Consider the following 14,899-nt stretch of genomic DNA (forward strand, 5'->3'; position numbering starts at 1 on the left):
TTCTAACCGCCCACCGGTTCCACAGTAATGGTGATTTATAAAGTAGGGAAGTAACTTTACTTCATAAAATTTATAAAGCAGAGTTACAGCAAACGCCTACCGCCCACCATGAAAGCTGGAACACCCACTAGTGGGCGGTAGGGACCAGGTTGACTACCACTGATCTAGCATGTGGCACAATACTGTTTAGATAATAGTATATGTCACAAACTCTGCCTTTCTGCCTGTCCTCTTTTGGGGGGGGGGGGACTTTCCTGTCCTTAGGCTGGTTCTTTCTATAGATCAATGATGACTAACCTTTTTGTCGTTGGGTGCCGAAAGCCCGCACCCATAATGCAATGTGTGCATGACCCCCACTCCCGGTACCCTGTTTTGGGCCTGGAAGGCCTCCTGAACCAACCTGGAACCCAAAAGGCGTGGGTGGGTGCTGCGCAAGGGCCCAAAATGCAAGGGCCCCCCACGCATGCATGCATGCATCCCCTGTATGCGTCTCCCCCGTGCATGCACGTTAGAGACCCGAAGACCTGCTGGCTGGCGGGAGACACATGCACATGATCGGTGGAGCTGGTCTGGAGCAATGGCTGTTGTGCCCGCAGGGAGGGTGCTGCATGCCACCTGTTGCATACGTGCCATAGGTTGGCCATCACGGCTATAGATTATGCGAGGCCTTTCATACCAGTCCTTTTTCAAGATTTTCTAATAACTCTTAAAAATATTAATTTCTTATAGCAGGGGTCGGCAAACTTAAAACACTCAAAGAGCCATTTGGACCCGTTTCCCACAAAAAAGAAAACACCGGAGCCACAAAGGTCCTAACCGGAAGCCCCCTGTTCAATTCTGGAGCTGACCGGAAGTTCAGTTCACCCACCATAGAGTCTCCTAGCGCGGTGTACTTTTTCCTCTACCTGTCATAACCGAAAGCCCTGTCAATTGTGGAGACAACTGGAAACCCCTCCCCTTGCCATAGAGTCTTCTCCTGGCACACTGTGCTTCTCTCCCCCTCCCCCACCGGAAGCTCCTCTCAAAATTGTGGTGCCGACCGGTGACGGAGCCGCAGCAGAGGGAGGAAAGAGCCACATGCGGCTCCAGAGCCGCAGTTTGCTGACCCCTGTCTTATAGCATTTGGTTGTGCTTATGAATGAAACAAAGCTCAGGTCCTGATTTGATACGTAAAATGTAGGACTCCATTATACATGCATAATGGGTGCATGTCTACCTCCTGAATTGTACCATAGAGTGATGCCTCGTTACTCAGTGTAAATTGAGGCATGACGTGTACTAAAAAAAACAAGGAGTATCAAACAGATTTTCCGCGTAAGGAATAAGGTAGTGAATCACAAAGCAGCCACCGCTGACAAGTTCTAGCTTGTGCGTTAGGTACCAGGGGGAAATTTCGCATCAGAATGCGTTGAGTACCAAATTCAATGAGTTTCAAAGCAGTATCAAGTGCCCCCATGTTTCCTTTCCTCTGGGTTAGAAACAGAAAAACGTTGCAAGCGTTTATGAAACACAGTTACTTTTTCATGAAAAATACTATTTTTTTTTTTAAAAAAAGCTTGATGTGGAAATGTATATACCAAACTGTTACTTATTTAAAGCCTGTATTGTTTTTTTTGTGCATCCTCGGACAGTACACAAATTTAAACAACTTAAGATTGCATATGTCATCATTATCTGGGTGCATTTCGTATAGAATATGGGAATTAATTTTTTTAAGATGGTCCTCCTGAAATTGCTTTTGATGTGTAAAGTAATTCTATACCTTGTTAGGGATAGACAATTGTTTTGTTCCTAAACCAGTTTTTATTTAGTGATAGCTGTGCTATAATTTAGATGAGGATAAATCTTGAGCATAGATTTACTGTGGAAGGAAAATGTTTTTTTAAAAAGAAGTTTCATAATGCAGCCCTATGTTTATCAACTTAGTTAAATCCAATTGATTGTGGAAGGACACTGGAATCTAAACAAAAGGTCAGGAGCTCTTACTCATTCAGTAATTAGCCATATTGATGGGAATTAATATGGGAATTATGGGTTAGCATTCCTGAAAGACACAAGATTGGGAAAGATTCTGGTAAGCTTACAAAACTTAATACAAAAAAGTTTTCTACATCCTGTCAGCATAGGCTGGACAATAAAGAGGACAAGGGTAAGGATTTTAATAAATGCCTTTACCAACATATGGTAGAAAAGAGTAATTGAAAATTAATCCAATAAAATAAACCCGGAATCTATGGAACAAATATGAATACACAAAGAGCCAACAAAAGAATGCAACAATGCAACCATATTAATAAATAATAAAATAAGCTTATTTACTTGCCTTCATTTGTAATAAAATAACCACACAGTGATTTTTTAACTACTCTAGGGTAGGGGTGAATATATTTAAAACAGATGCAACCTACGTCTTTCTGGTAAATACAATTAGGGTGAAACAACCAGAACCTACTACACCAATTCACTAATCAACTAATAGAAAAATGATTTCAAACCATTGTATTTCCACAGAGGGAAAGGGGTTGGTTGCAGAGTTACAGGATCATGTCCCTTAAAGACCCAGAATCTGGAGACAGTGACAGTGGCATGAGGAACCAAAACATAAAGGAAGACATAGGATTATGTGATTGGAGGGCTGCAAACACAAGTACCAGGAAATTGTGACAGTGATGCTGGAAGGTCCAACAGAGTCAAAATTTCACTGTTCTGTACAGATAGTCCTCGACTTACAACAGTTCATTTAGGGATCGTTCAAAGTTACAACGGCACTGAAATTTGTATGACAGTGTTTCACTGTTACAACTTTTGCAGCAGGCCCATGATCATGTGATCAAAAATTCGTATTCTTGGCCACTAGTTCATGTTTATGACCGCTGCTGTGTCCCAAGGTCACGTGATCAACTTTTGTGACCTTCCAAGTTCATTTAACAGCCGGCTCATTTAACTTATCAACCCTAGTGATTCATTTAACAACTGTGGCAAGAAGACGGGGCAAAACTCACTTAACAAATTCTCACTTAACAACAGAAATTTTGGGCTCAATTGTAATCGCAGGTAGAGAGCTACCTGTTCTAGGATCATGGGACAGGGAGAGGGGTCAGGAAAAGCTGTTAGGAGACAGCTATAGTGGATAACCTAGGCCTGAGACAGTCACATCATATTTACATTTATATTTTATATATATATATGCACACTTTATTATTTTTTACAAATAAAGAGGCAAACATACCCAACATGCTGCCCTCCTATTTCTCCCAGAACAACAACCCTGTGAAGTGGGTTGAGCTGAGAGAGAGAGAGCCTGGCCCAAGATCTGTACGAATAAGGCTGTGGTGTCTTCATCAGAAACTCTCGATTCCCCCAAATAGACATGGTATAAACATTAACAAGCCCAAGAATCAGTAAACAGGCACAAAGGCAACTGATTATCCCAATGCTTTAGGGATCTTTTATAAGAATGTTTTTCAATTGTCTGGTAGAGAGAATTAGTGAATTTGGAGGCAGGATTTGAGCTTTGTTAATTTTTAATTTACAGTATTTGCTTTTTCGCATTATTTGTCTCCTTGTCTCTGGTTTTTCTTGGAAAAGTTTATGAGACACACGTTTTTGCTTTTCACACAAAACCAAATAATTTTTTCCAGCTTTTTCTTTTGGTGGTTTCCTAATTCTCTTTTTGGCAGATATTTAACTGTTGCCATCCAACAGTTTAGTAACTTCCAGCTTTCATAAGCAGTGTTTTACGTTTTTAAAGACTTTTGGTTTGGTTGATCTTAATGTTTACAACTGTAATATTTTTTAAATTAATGATCAATCATACGAGCCTTCAACAAGTGTTCTATCTAATTGTATAGCTGGGGGCTTAATCAGTTAATAAAAACCTCCAGTGACTATTGCTGAAATCAGCAGTCTGAAGATAATATACTAGTTCTTTGCACATAAGATTTACCATATAAAATTGGACATGTACTACACTTAAAATTGATTTGAGGGTTGGTTTTGTTTTTTCAAAATCCTCTTAAAAGTTTAGAAAAGTTGAATGGCCTGGCATAAATTTGAAACATTACCAATTTTGATTTCTTTCATTTTTGCCTTCAGAAAGTTATATATTCTGGTAGTGTTTTGGTTTTTTTTTTAAAAAAATAGTACAGCAAAGGCTTAAGCTGTTATACGGAGAACATAATTTTGCCCCAATTATTTAGTACTAATCTCAAAGCAAGAATGATAACAATATTTTGATCAGCACTAACAATGTAAAATAAATGAGCAGGTTTGTGCTAATATTTATAATTTAGCAGCCCCTTGACAAAGGAAAGAGGAAAACAATGAATCATATTTTACATGTCAGTTTTTAGAAGACGGATGGGATGCCTCCTGTCCTGTTTGCAGTGGTTCTGCTTAAGCCTCTTTTTCCCCTCTGATGTTTATCCCAGAAGGACACTGCAGTTGTCTTTCTGTAGAAAGGGCAGAATTGTTTGAGGCTGATTTGGGAATTATCTCTCAATTGTCTTTGAGTGGAATATCAGGACTGTAATCCACAAAATTGGATACTATGACTAGCCCTATTCAGGGGTAGAACATACAGCTAGTCCTCGAGTTACAACAGTTCATTTAGTGACCAAAGTTACAGTGGCAATGAAAAAAGTGATTTACTGTTCTGACCGAGGCTTCCAGAGAGCATGAAGCAAACTCCTTGTCCTGACAAAAAACCCTTTTCTTAACTTACTGTGAATTCTGCTCATTCCCATCCAGCAAAGTCTTTCAAGGGAGGATTTACAGTCACAGACCTTATCTGGCTTGGACACCTGACAGGCCGATATCTGCAAAACTTGGCAAGGAATCTCGGAGAGTCACGAACCAATTAATCGAACTAATTGTCTCCTGCAAACTCCACTCCCTTTTCACTCCTCTTTTATTTCCTCTGGGAGGGGCCATTCATGGTCCACCTGTGGCCTTACTCCCAAGTCGACCCCTTTAGCTGTTCCCTTCGTCTGGCAACTCTGCACATGCGCACACTGGAAACAGGCTCCAGCTGTTCGTCTGCCTCACTGATGTCTGACTCTGAAGGCAGCTGATAACTGGCATACGACTCTGGTCCCCTCTCTGCCTCCGACACAGAGCCCTCATCAGAGCCTTCCCCAGACTCCAGGACTGACCCATGTTCCTCCCCAACCTCCTCACTGTCCCAATCTGCTGCCAGCTCTGCTGGCAGGCCACAACGCAGTTACAATCTCTGCAGCTTCCCCATGATCATGTGATCAAAATTAAGACAACTGGTTCATATTTTTGAGAGCTGCAGAGAATCCGGAGGTCACGTGATCCCCTTTTGCGACTTGACAAGCAAAGTCAGTGGGGGAGCCAGATTCACTTAACAACCGGGTGATTCAGTTAACAGCTGAGGCAAGAAAGGGTATAAAATGGGGCAAAGGTCACTTAACAAATGTCTCGCTTAGCAATGGAAATTTTGGGCTCCACTGTGGTCGTCCGTCGAAGACTACCCGTACATTAATTGAGCCTGCCTATTACTGTGCGAAATTGTGACAGTTGTGAATTTATGACTTTTTATGTGGCTATTGTTCAGCGCAATTGGACAAAGCTGAAGCTTTCAGGCAAAGCTGTGTCCAACTACAGCTGCGTAAAACTGGAAGGAATGGCGTCAAAAATGGCATAAAATGCACTCGTGACCACAGGACGCTGCAAATGGCTATAAATGCTGTGTTGCTGAGCATCCAAAATGAAGCCACATGACTGCGGAAGTTTGGAATGGCCCGAAATGCCCCCTTTTCAAGTAGGTCATAACTTTGAACAGTTGCTAAGCAATTGGTTGTAAGTCCAGGACTACCGTACTACCGATATCTGTACTGGAAGAATTTCACGAATACAAAGTTGCACAATCTTTTACTGGTCTGATGTCAATCAGAATGAATGAGCAAACGCTCTTTGGAACTATTGTTCTAGTCCATGGGTCGGCAAACTTAGACACTCAAAGAGCCACAGAGGTTCTAACCGGAAGCCCCTGTTCAATTTTGAAGCTGACCGGAAGTCCGGTTCTCCCACCATAAAGTCTCCTCCTAGCGCAGCATCTTTTCTGAACCATTTCTGAAATGATTGCGAGAAACTGCATGGTTTTCTAATTAGTAAATGTGATCCAGCATCTCTTTAGGTGTAGTCATAAGTTTCTATTTCTTTCTATTTTTCAAGAAACCTTTTGGGATTTGTGAACTTAACAGAAATGTACATATTTTATAAATGTGGAATGTTTTGTTTAATTATATTAGTTTCAAATGCATTTTCCTTAATGTTGGCTAACCATCTCTCTCTTTCAGTAAATCTAAATGTTTTGTTTATATTAACTGATGAACAAACATTTGCTTTTGTTTTTGCAGCTGCAATTTTAAATATAATTTTATGCAAGTTAAATACAAACGATTATGTCCCAGTTGCTTAAAACTCTGCTTTAAATCTTCTAGTTTTCAGTTTCTCTTACCTACATTTTCTCTTGCCTCTATAATAGGTTCGATCCATGGATGAATTAAATCATGATTTTCAAGCACTTGCTTTGGAAGGAAGGGCGATGGGGGAGGTAAGTAGGTGGTTTTATTCTCTTCAGTAAAGCCAGTGCTCTTCCTTGTCTCCAAAGGACAAATGACCTGATTTAGGCTTCATTTTAGAGATGGAACTAAGGATGAAACTCTTGCACTGCTTATTATAGGAATATTACCTTTTGCCAGATTTTGTATTAGTAATGCTTTATTGATTAGCCATTAGACCAAAGCAGAATACAGAATATAAAACACAAAACAATAATTAAAATAAATTAAAAATAGAATAAAAGAAATAAGTACTGTAAAAGAAAATGCAAATCAAATTTCCATGTCACCTTACAATTTACCTCAAATTAGAACCACGTGCGCAGTTCTCAGCGGTACTGTTTTGTTCAAGTAAAAAGCCCTACTATATGTAATTTGGGGGTTCTGACTGCACATGAAATCTATTGTTTTAAATATAAGAATCCCAATAGGCCGTTCATCTGACGTGCAGTCCACGTTACTGATTTCTCTCTTTCTTATACTATTGACATTCAGATAAAATATGTGTTATGTCTTCTGTCTCTGGGGCTCCTCAAATACAAGCGCGTTCATTATAAGGGATTTGGTTAAGCCTTCCTTATTTAACGATTGTGTCCAGCTGCTCAAATCTTGCTTGAGTAAGTAGCCCCCTAAGGTGTTTGGCATTTCTGTACTTAAATACTTGAAAGGTATGTTCATAGTGGCTCATCCATTTCAGTGTGCCAGCCGTCCAAATGTTACATTTTTCCCCCTTTCTGTAAAAGGACTGCATATTTACAAAAACTACATTTATGACCTTATAGAATAGGTTTCCTATTTATTTTTTTATTCCTCATAGTAGGTTGTGTGAGGCTGTGAAAATATTGCTGGCTGTAAAACTAAGTGATATTCTTTGTTGTTTGGTTTTGAATGCAGACAGAAGCATTAGTAAGCCTAAATTTATGACACAATCTCTTGTGTATGAACTTAGCCAATTGTGGCTTATTCAGTAAACTATAGTTAAGCAAATTATACGTGTGCGTGAACTGCTAAATGATAATTAATGCTACTTTTCTATCCCAGTCTAGCCTGGGTTTCTTCAAATGTTTTAGACCAGGGGGATCCCCAACCTCCAGGGTATGGACCTGTACCAATCCACAACCTGTTGTGAACTGGGCTACGCAAGCGATGGGCGAGCATGCCTTTCCTCCCCTCCGGCCTTTCCTGCCAGTCCTTCCCGGGGCCCAAATAGCCTCTGAGCTCAGTTTAGCCCACAGGACAGGATCAGCGGCGGTGGTGGCAAAGGCAGCGTCCAGGCCCAAGGCGGCTTGAATCCCACCATGCGGCTGCCTGGGCGAGAGCCTGTCCCGCCGGCTGAAGAGGGTGGCCCGACTGCCCCACCGGTCTCCTGCTCTCCGGGCACCTTCGAGCCCCTGTGCAGGCAGCTGGGCTGAAGCAGCACCGCCAACTGCGCTCACTTCAGACATCCGTCAGAGCCGAGGCTAATCCGCCACCTAGAAGAACCCATCTCTCTCCCGCTTCAGCGCCTCAGCCTTTCCCTGGCGTGGAGACCGGGTGGGGCGGAGTCTAGGTTGTGCCCGGAGTTGGGAGGAGGCTGCTTCGGCACCCGGCGCTCTTCATGCACCTGCTGCTTCAGGACATGCTCCTGAGCATGGGCGATGCCAGTGGAGGTGGATGGTCTTAGGCGACCCCTGTGAAAGAGTCGTTCGACCCCCAAAGGGGTTGCGACCCACAGGTTGAGAACCACTGTATTAGGGGAATAGAAAAGAGAAAAGGCCCCTCTCCTTTTATTGTCTACTGGTTTGTCCGTGTGTGAAATGAAAAAGTAAGAAATTGAACATGGATATATAGATGCCAGAAATATATATATATATATATATAAGACTTTCTTATTTAAACCTTTCCTTTGAGTCCTCCTAAATCTAATTTTTTTTTGCTGTGTGAAAAATTCAGCGGGCGTAAATCCTTGGAAAAGAGAATCAAGACAATGAGGAAGAGGTGTTTTATCATTTAGTGGTGCTGTGGTTTGATCCAGTGTACAAATAATAATAAAGCAGGGGTACAAATAAATAAACTAAAGAGTGTCATTTTGTTTTATTATACTGAATAGAACATGTTCCTTGGAGTTATTACAAGAGTTAACAGACTCCCTTATGGTAACTTCTCAAGGGAAGCCAGCCAAAGTCCAGCTAATCTGAGGAACCATCTCTTGCCAGTCACATCTACCTGACCCATCAGAGCGGGGAGGCAGGGAATGTTGTGGGTCCCACCCCCTAGGGAGATACATCTGGTAGGACCCAGAAGAAGGGCCTTCTCCGTGGTGGCTCCCTCTCTCTGGAGCATCATTCCCCCGGAACGGCCCCTACTCTAACATTCTTCCGGAAGGTGCTGAAGACCTGGTTCTGCTAGTGGGCCTGGGGAACCCAGAGTGGGATGGAGCCCATTAAATGGCTCATGTGATCTGGTGTTGCCATGCTGGGGGGGGGGTGATTTTGTTATATTGCACTATATTAATTCCTTTTGTTAGTTTTTATTGTTTTAAATGTGGTTTTATATTCTGTAAGCTGCCTTGAGTCGCCATGGGCGAACAGGCGGCAATATAAATTCAATAATAAATCAATCCGTTTTGAGTGTATTCTCCTTATGATTGCCACAGAGGCTGTCAGTATTTCTTGAAATTTCCACAATCAGTTTTATGGGCAAAAGTTGTGCCGTTGCAGCATCTCCGCACTCCCATGATGGTGACTTCCAATGCTCCCTGCCAGCTTCCCACAAGCAAAGTCAATAGGGATGTTGGCAGGAAGTCAGAAGTCACTCCTGCTTCCACTGCTTGTTTTGCCCGCCTGCGGTAACTAAATATTGACTTGTCATTGAAGTTTATTTGCCACTATAATTGTTTCTCTACTTATGGTCTACAGTATACTCTTCTTAGAAGATCACAGGATGGTCTAGCATTGGAGTTAAAAATATATATATATGATCAGCCTTGAATCCAGTATTCTATTCATAACAGACACCCACTAACTTTCTTTCAAAGGATAATCCCATTTTTAATTAAACTTAATTTAAAAAAAACCCTAATATTTAAAATTTCTATATAGATTTGTTCCATTAATAGCAGAATTAAACCAGCAGCTTTTTCATAACCCCTTTTTTGAAGAGTGTAACAGGCTTGAAGGACTACTTCTTAGTAACCTCTGGCTAAAGACCTTCTGAGTAACATTGCCTTAAACCAGTGGCCCCCAAACCTTTGGTTGCCAAGGACCGGTTCCATGTTGGGTGTTTTTTCCACAGACCAGAGAGCGTGATTTTGTGTGCTGTCTGGATCCGGGGGGTGGGGTGGGTGGGTGGTTGATCGCTTGCGCAACCTGGTTACTAGTGGGTTGCGGGCCGTGGGGGTCCTTGCCTTAAAGTGCTATTCCATAGGCCAGTGATGGCGAACCTTTTTGGTACTGAGTGCCAAAAAGGTTGCATAGAAGCGTCGTGCGTGTGCGCGCATGCTTATTGGGGCCACGCTCCCAAAAAGCTTAACTTCCGGGTTTTGGTGGCACATGTACACCTGACAATCAACTGACCGGCGTGCATGTGCACACCAGTTTTTGGCACTGTCACATGCACAAAGAACAGCTGATTGTCACATGCACGTCAGATACCCGGAAGACAAAGATGGATGCCAGGCGACATAGCTTCATGTGCCCCTTTGGGCACGCATGCCATATGTTTGCCATCACAGCCATAGCCCCGTGTAGAAATGGCTGGGGATCATGTTCTCTTCCACATAGAGTGGAAAACACAAGTAAGTTGGCCTTTGAAGGTTCTAAAATCTTCCGCCCAGCATTGCTTTGGATAGTGAGATGGGCAGTATATAACTTTACTAAATAATAAAACAAAAATAAAACAAGAGAACATGAAGCTCTTTGTATGATGTTATTGAAACTTTTAAAACCATTTTTTTTTTAGTTTTGCCCGCAAGCAATATGCCAAAAGCACCAAATTGCCATATGCCTTAGCTACATGAAATCCAGAGACAGCTGTTGGTGAACTAAGTAGAAAGTTGACCAATAAATGCTATTTGCTCTTAGATTCAAGTAACTAAGATAGACTTTTGATCAATACAGTATTAAGAAATGGAAGGGGGGGGGGTTTCAATCTGCTTCTCTGCAGCCTTTTTTTAAAAAAATATTCCTACTTTGTTTTGTAAAGCAGTCTGGGCAATATAGGGAGGCTGAATTAGGGAGAGGCTTCCTTATCCTAACTAACAGATAAAGGATTGGCTTTCCTTTGAAGCATCTCCACCCAGACTCTTTCTGCGCCTTGCCCTGTAAAAACAAATTTAAATGCTGATAAGAAACAGTTATGCCTAGCACCAGCAGGTCTAACCTTCAGTCAGTTTCTGTAGTTTATGGCTGCATGATGAACTGTTCCTCAAGACGTGGTAGAAGAAAATGGTTTGAGGAGGGGAAAGGCAGTTATCTTTCTTTCTTTCTCTGATGAAAGAACGTGTTCAGGAGTTTTCAAGTTGCTGAAGAAATTCCTTATTAGAGGAACCTTTATTACTCCCCCCCCCCCCAAACATTTCTACTCCCTCCACCTTACAATCTGGTCGTGTGGCTCTCAAAAGAAAATCTTTCCAATACGGGAAATGATGAGCACAGAATTTATTGCAATAATATGTGGCTATTGTGAGGACAACTTGGTGAACTTGTGAAGGAAAATATATTTGCTTGCGTGGACTAAAATGATAACAAGAGAAAGTTCTGAATGAAAGCAGAACTGAGGTTTGCGCCAAGAATCAGCCAGAATATCGGAGAACACAGTTTATTTTTAGAAGTAAGTAGCCCTAATCTCGAGTCTCCAATTTTGCTCCTCCTTTGCATGCAAACCAAAAATTAAATGCTCAGTAGGCTACTGGGAGAGGTACATCGGGAAGTTGAAAAGTGTAAAATACCAACTGAATGGGATTTATGGCTTGTTAATTCCAGAAATGCCATGATTCCTCAAACATCACTAATCTCAATCATGATTCTGACTTGTAATTGGGCGCAAGGCTCATTTTTAATAGGTTTGGCAAGTGACATGAGTCAGATGTACCAAGATAGGTACAGATTAACTTGCCTCCAGCAGGGGCAGTTTGTTCATGGCAACCCACAAATTTCCACAGTTTCAGTAGCAGTTTATTTTAATTAAACCTTGGAAATTACCTTAGATGTCTCCTGGTTTTGAAACACTTCAACCGTCAGAGGTTGTGGGTGATTGGCGCTATGGATAGCATGTCTAGTGGTGAGGCTGCCCTACCCATTTGCAGTATGTGTGAAGATTCTACCCATATTTATTTTTTCAAGCATAAATTGTACAGGCAAAAATGGCGACGAAAAGCTGCCATAGTTGTGGTTTGTTTCATGCATTTTGCCAGACCAGACTTTGGTATTTGAAGTTTGGATTAATTAATATAATTAATCTGTTTGCATAGAAAGCCAAGAATCTGGAGTTATGAGCAATTTAGTAGCTTCGTTCTTGCAAAAATTGTCTTAAGGAGAAGTCTTCAGTAAGTTCACTAAAACCACATTGTGCATTCTCCTGTGAGAGTTAAGTTGGTTTTTTTTTTAACTGGAAAGCAGAAGGAGGACAAAATGTTGAAATATGGAGCAATCTCTATCTGGTAGTCTGGTAATTCCATAGCCTAATCAGCCTTAGGTTTTCATTATTGCAATATTTTTTAAAATCTCTTATCTTAACCAATTTCGTTGTATACATGATGTACAATGACAATAAAGGCTATACTAAACTGTTCACCTGAGCCTGCTAACTTCCCTCATGTTGCTGGAGCTATTTTGGCTTCATATGACTGGTGTTCAAATAACTGAGATTGCTGTTAGTGTAAATCGTGGTGCTATCCACACAAATAAATTGTATGATTGAGTACAGATGGTCCTCGTTTAACAACCACTTGTTCAGCAACCATTTGAAGTTATGAAGTGATCTCATCAACTGAAATCTACTAACCAACCAGCAAGCCCTGTTTCTCATAATCATGCAGATTTCTCCCCAAGGCAATTTGGTCTAGTGGTTAAGGCACCAGCCTAGAAAACAGGAGACTTTGGTCTCATCCTGCCTTAGGCATGAAAGCTGGTTGAGTGACTTTGGCCCAGTCACACTCTCTCAGCCCAACCCACCTGATGAGGTTGTTATTGTGGGGAAAATAGTAGGAGGAAGGAACATTAAGTAGGTTTGCCAAATAAAAAAGACAGGATTAGAAAATCATGTTTAAAAAAAATTCCACACACCTACGTTCACTGAAGAATAAAATATTAACTTGTTGTATGTGTATAATAGAATGCTTTCTTTCTTCAGTTTCAGGTTTTAAACTTTGACTGATAAATGTATAATTTATGTTGATTCTCAGTAAAAGACATTGCTCATACATCTGAATTGCTACATAATCCCTGAATACTTGGCTTTCAGTATCACCATAGTATGCTATGCCATCCCTCACTCTGCCCCACCAAATTCTTAGACCAATGTTTTTTAACCTCGGTGGCATAGAGGTGTGAGGATTTCAACTCCCCGAATTCGCCAGCCAGCAGTCTGGAAAACATTCTATGGTGGTTACTCCTGTTTAGGAGGCTTACAGGACCAGCATTGGATAGGACTGGTGTGTCTGTGTCCCAGGGAGGTAGAGTAGTGAGTCTTCATTATCGTAGTCATCAGTCCATCACAGATTCATGTGGTATTGCACCCATAACAGGACCCTGAATAACAAGAATAAGGTCCCAAAAAAGCTCAGTGAACCCCCAGGTTTTGCAATATGTAAAAAGAGACACAAAAAGCTTAAGAAAGAAACTAAAGCCATAATGTTGAATAACGGGAGGGGAAATATGGAAGGTTTATGGGATAAATAGACTGGCCAATCATGAAATGTAACGTGGTTAGCCAACCTCCTGAATGAGAAGACTCCACAGTATAATATTATGTGCCGTGTTTGTTTAATTATAAAATTTCAAGTAAGCGACAGGAATGGTTTCCATACTCTCTTAGTTTCTCAGTCCCTAGAATATAAGAAATGTGTTGGGTTCACAAGTGCATTGAGTCATAGTTTCTTTTAGATAGCCCTGTTTCCTTGGATGGATCCTAACAGCAAAGTTGATATTATAATATCACTCCAAAGCACAGATACATGCGTCACAGTAACCCTAAGTAGCTACGGTTCATTACACTCTTTAATCCGTTCTTCCACCTTGATTTAATATTGCAACAGGTCTGAAATAAAATAATATAGTTCCATGTCAGCTACTAGGAATGAGAGCTTTTGTGGTTTATTGTAAGCTGCCAAACCAGAGGTGTCAAACTCAATTTCATTGAGGGCCGCATCAGGGTTGTGTTTGACACTGGGGGGGGGGGGAGCAGGATGGGTGTGGCCAGCTCAGTTTCACTCATGCCAGGGGCACCTTTGGCGGCCCAAGCGCTCTGCCAGCGAAAACAGACTCCCAAGCTTTGTTTCCGGCTGTGATGGCCTCCTGAAATCCTCTGCCAGGGAAAATAGAGCCCGAGAGGGCCACATGTGGCCCTCCCACGCTTCGTTTTTGCTGGCAGAGGCAATGCGGGCAGGTTGTTCACTGTTTCCGGGGTGGCCCCATGGGCCAGATCTAAGCACCCCGCAGGCCAAATCTGGCCCCCGGGCCTTGAGTTCGACACCCCTGTGCTAAACTGTATTTTAACAAATGGGGAGTTGAACATGGCCACGGAGTAAGAGAAAGAAGGCAGCTGTCAGGCAGGTAAGATATTGAGAAATTCCATGTTGCTTGAAATTTTACCACTTCCTGCATCGTGGCTGTGTTTGGCCTTTTAATTGTTCATTCTAGCATGAGTACGTAGTTATATAATCACATCAGTACTGTTTGTAAATATCGGCATGCAAACATGGCTCTTTGGCCTTAAATTAGTTGTATGTTCTTATGAGGCATTACTGCCATCCTGCTCTTGGTGTACTTATTTATAAGTTCCCTTTTAGAAAGCATTTCCGCACTGATTTTGTTGTTGTGGTTGCTGTTGAAGAGTTTCCTAATTGTACCTCTCTCCCCTTCTACTCAACTTTGTTCCACCCAACCCTGCCTTACTTTATCATTACCCAATTAAAGCCTATCAGTCATCAAAACTTTTGTAGAAGATGGAGCAAAAGATATTTCCAGGCTTGCTGTGCCTGACCTAGACCTGCCCCATAGTATGAATTATTTGGGTGATTTATTGGACATGTTGCTCAAGAGTGTCTGCCTTTTCTTTGTAATCCAAGGGAGCATTGCTGCTCCCTTGCTTATAGGAAGGGAGTAGTGGAGGTA

The 14,899-nt window shown here is 41.7% G+C and overlaps 1 protein-coding gene across 7 annotated transcripts in view; it reads left to right on the plus strand.

Annotated features, from left to right (window-relative positions):
• PUM1 (pumilio RNA binding family member 1) overlaps positions 1 to 14,899 on the plus strand; it is a 54,497-nt gene that overhangs the window by 10,051 nt on the left and 29,547 nt on the right. For all 7 annotated transcript variants that reach the window (XM_081962593.1, XM_081962594.1, XM_081962597.1 and 4 more), the window contains exon 3: positions 6,512 to 6,580. In XM_081962593.1, coding sequence (XP_081818719.1) covers positions 6,512 to 6,580 — 69 coding nt within the window. The remainder of the gene's footprint in view (positions 1 to 6,511; positions 6,581 to 14,899) is intronic.

The sequence above is a fragment of the Natrix helvetica genome (genome assembly GCF_964273705.1).
Source record: "Natrix helvetica genome assembly, chromosome: 9".
NCBI lineage: Eukaryota > Metazoa > Chordata > Lepidosauria > Squamata > Natricidae > Natrix > Natrix helvetica.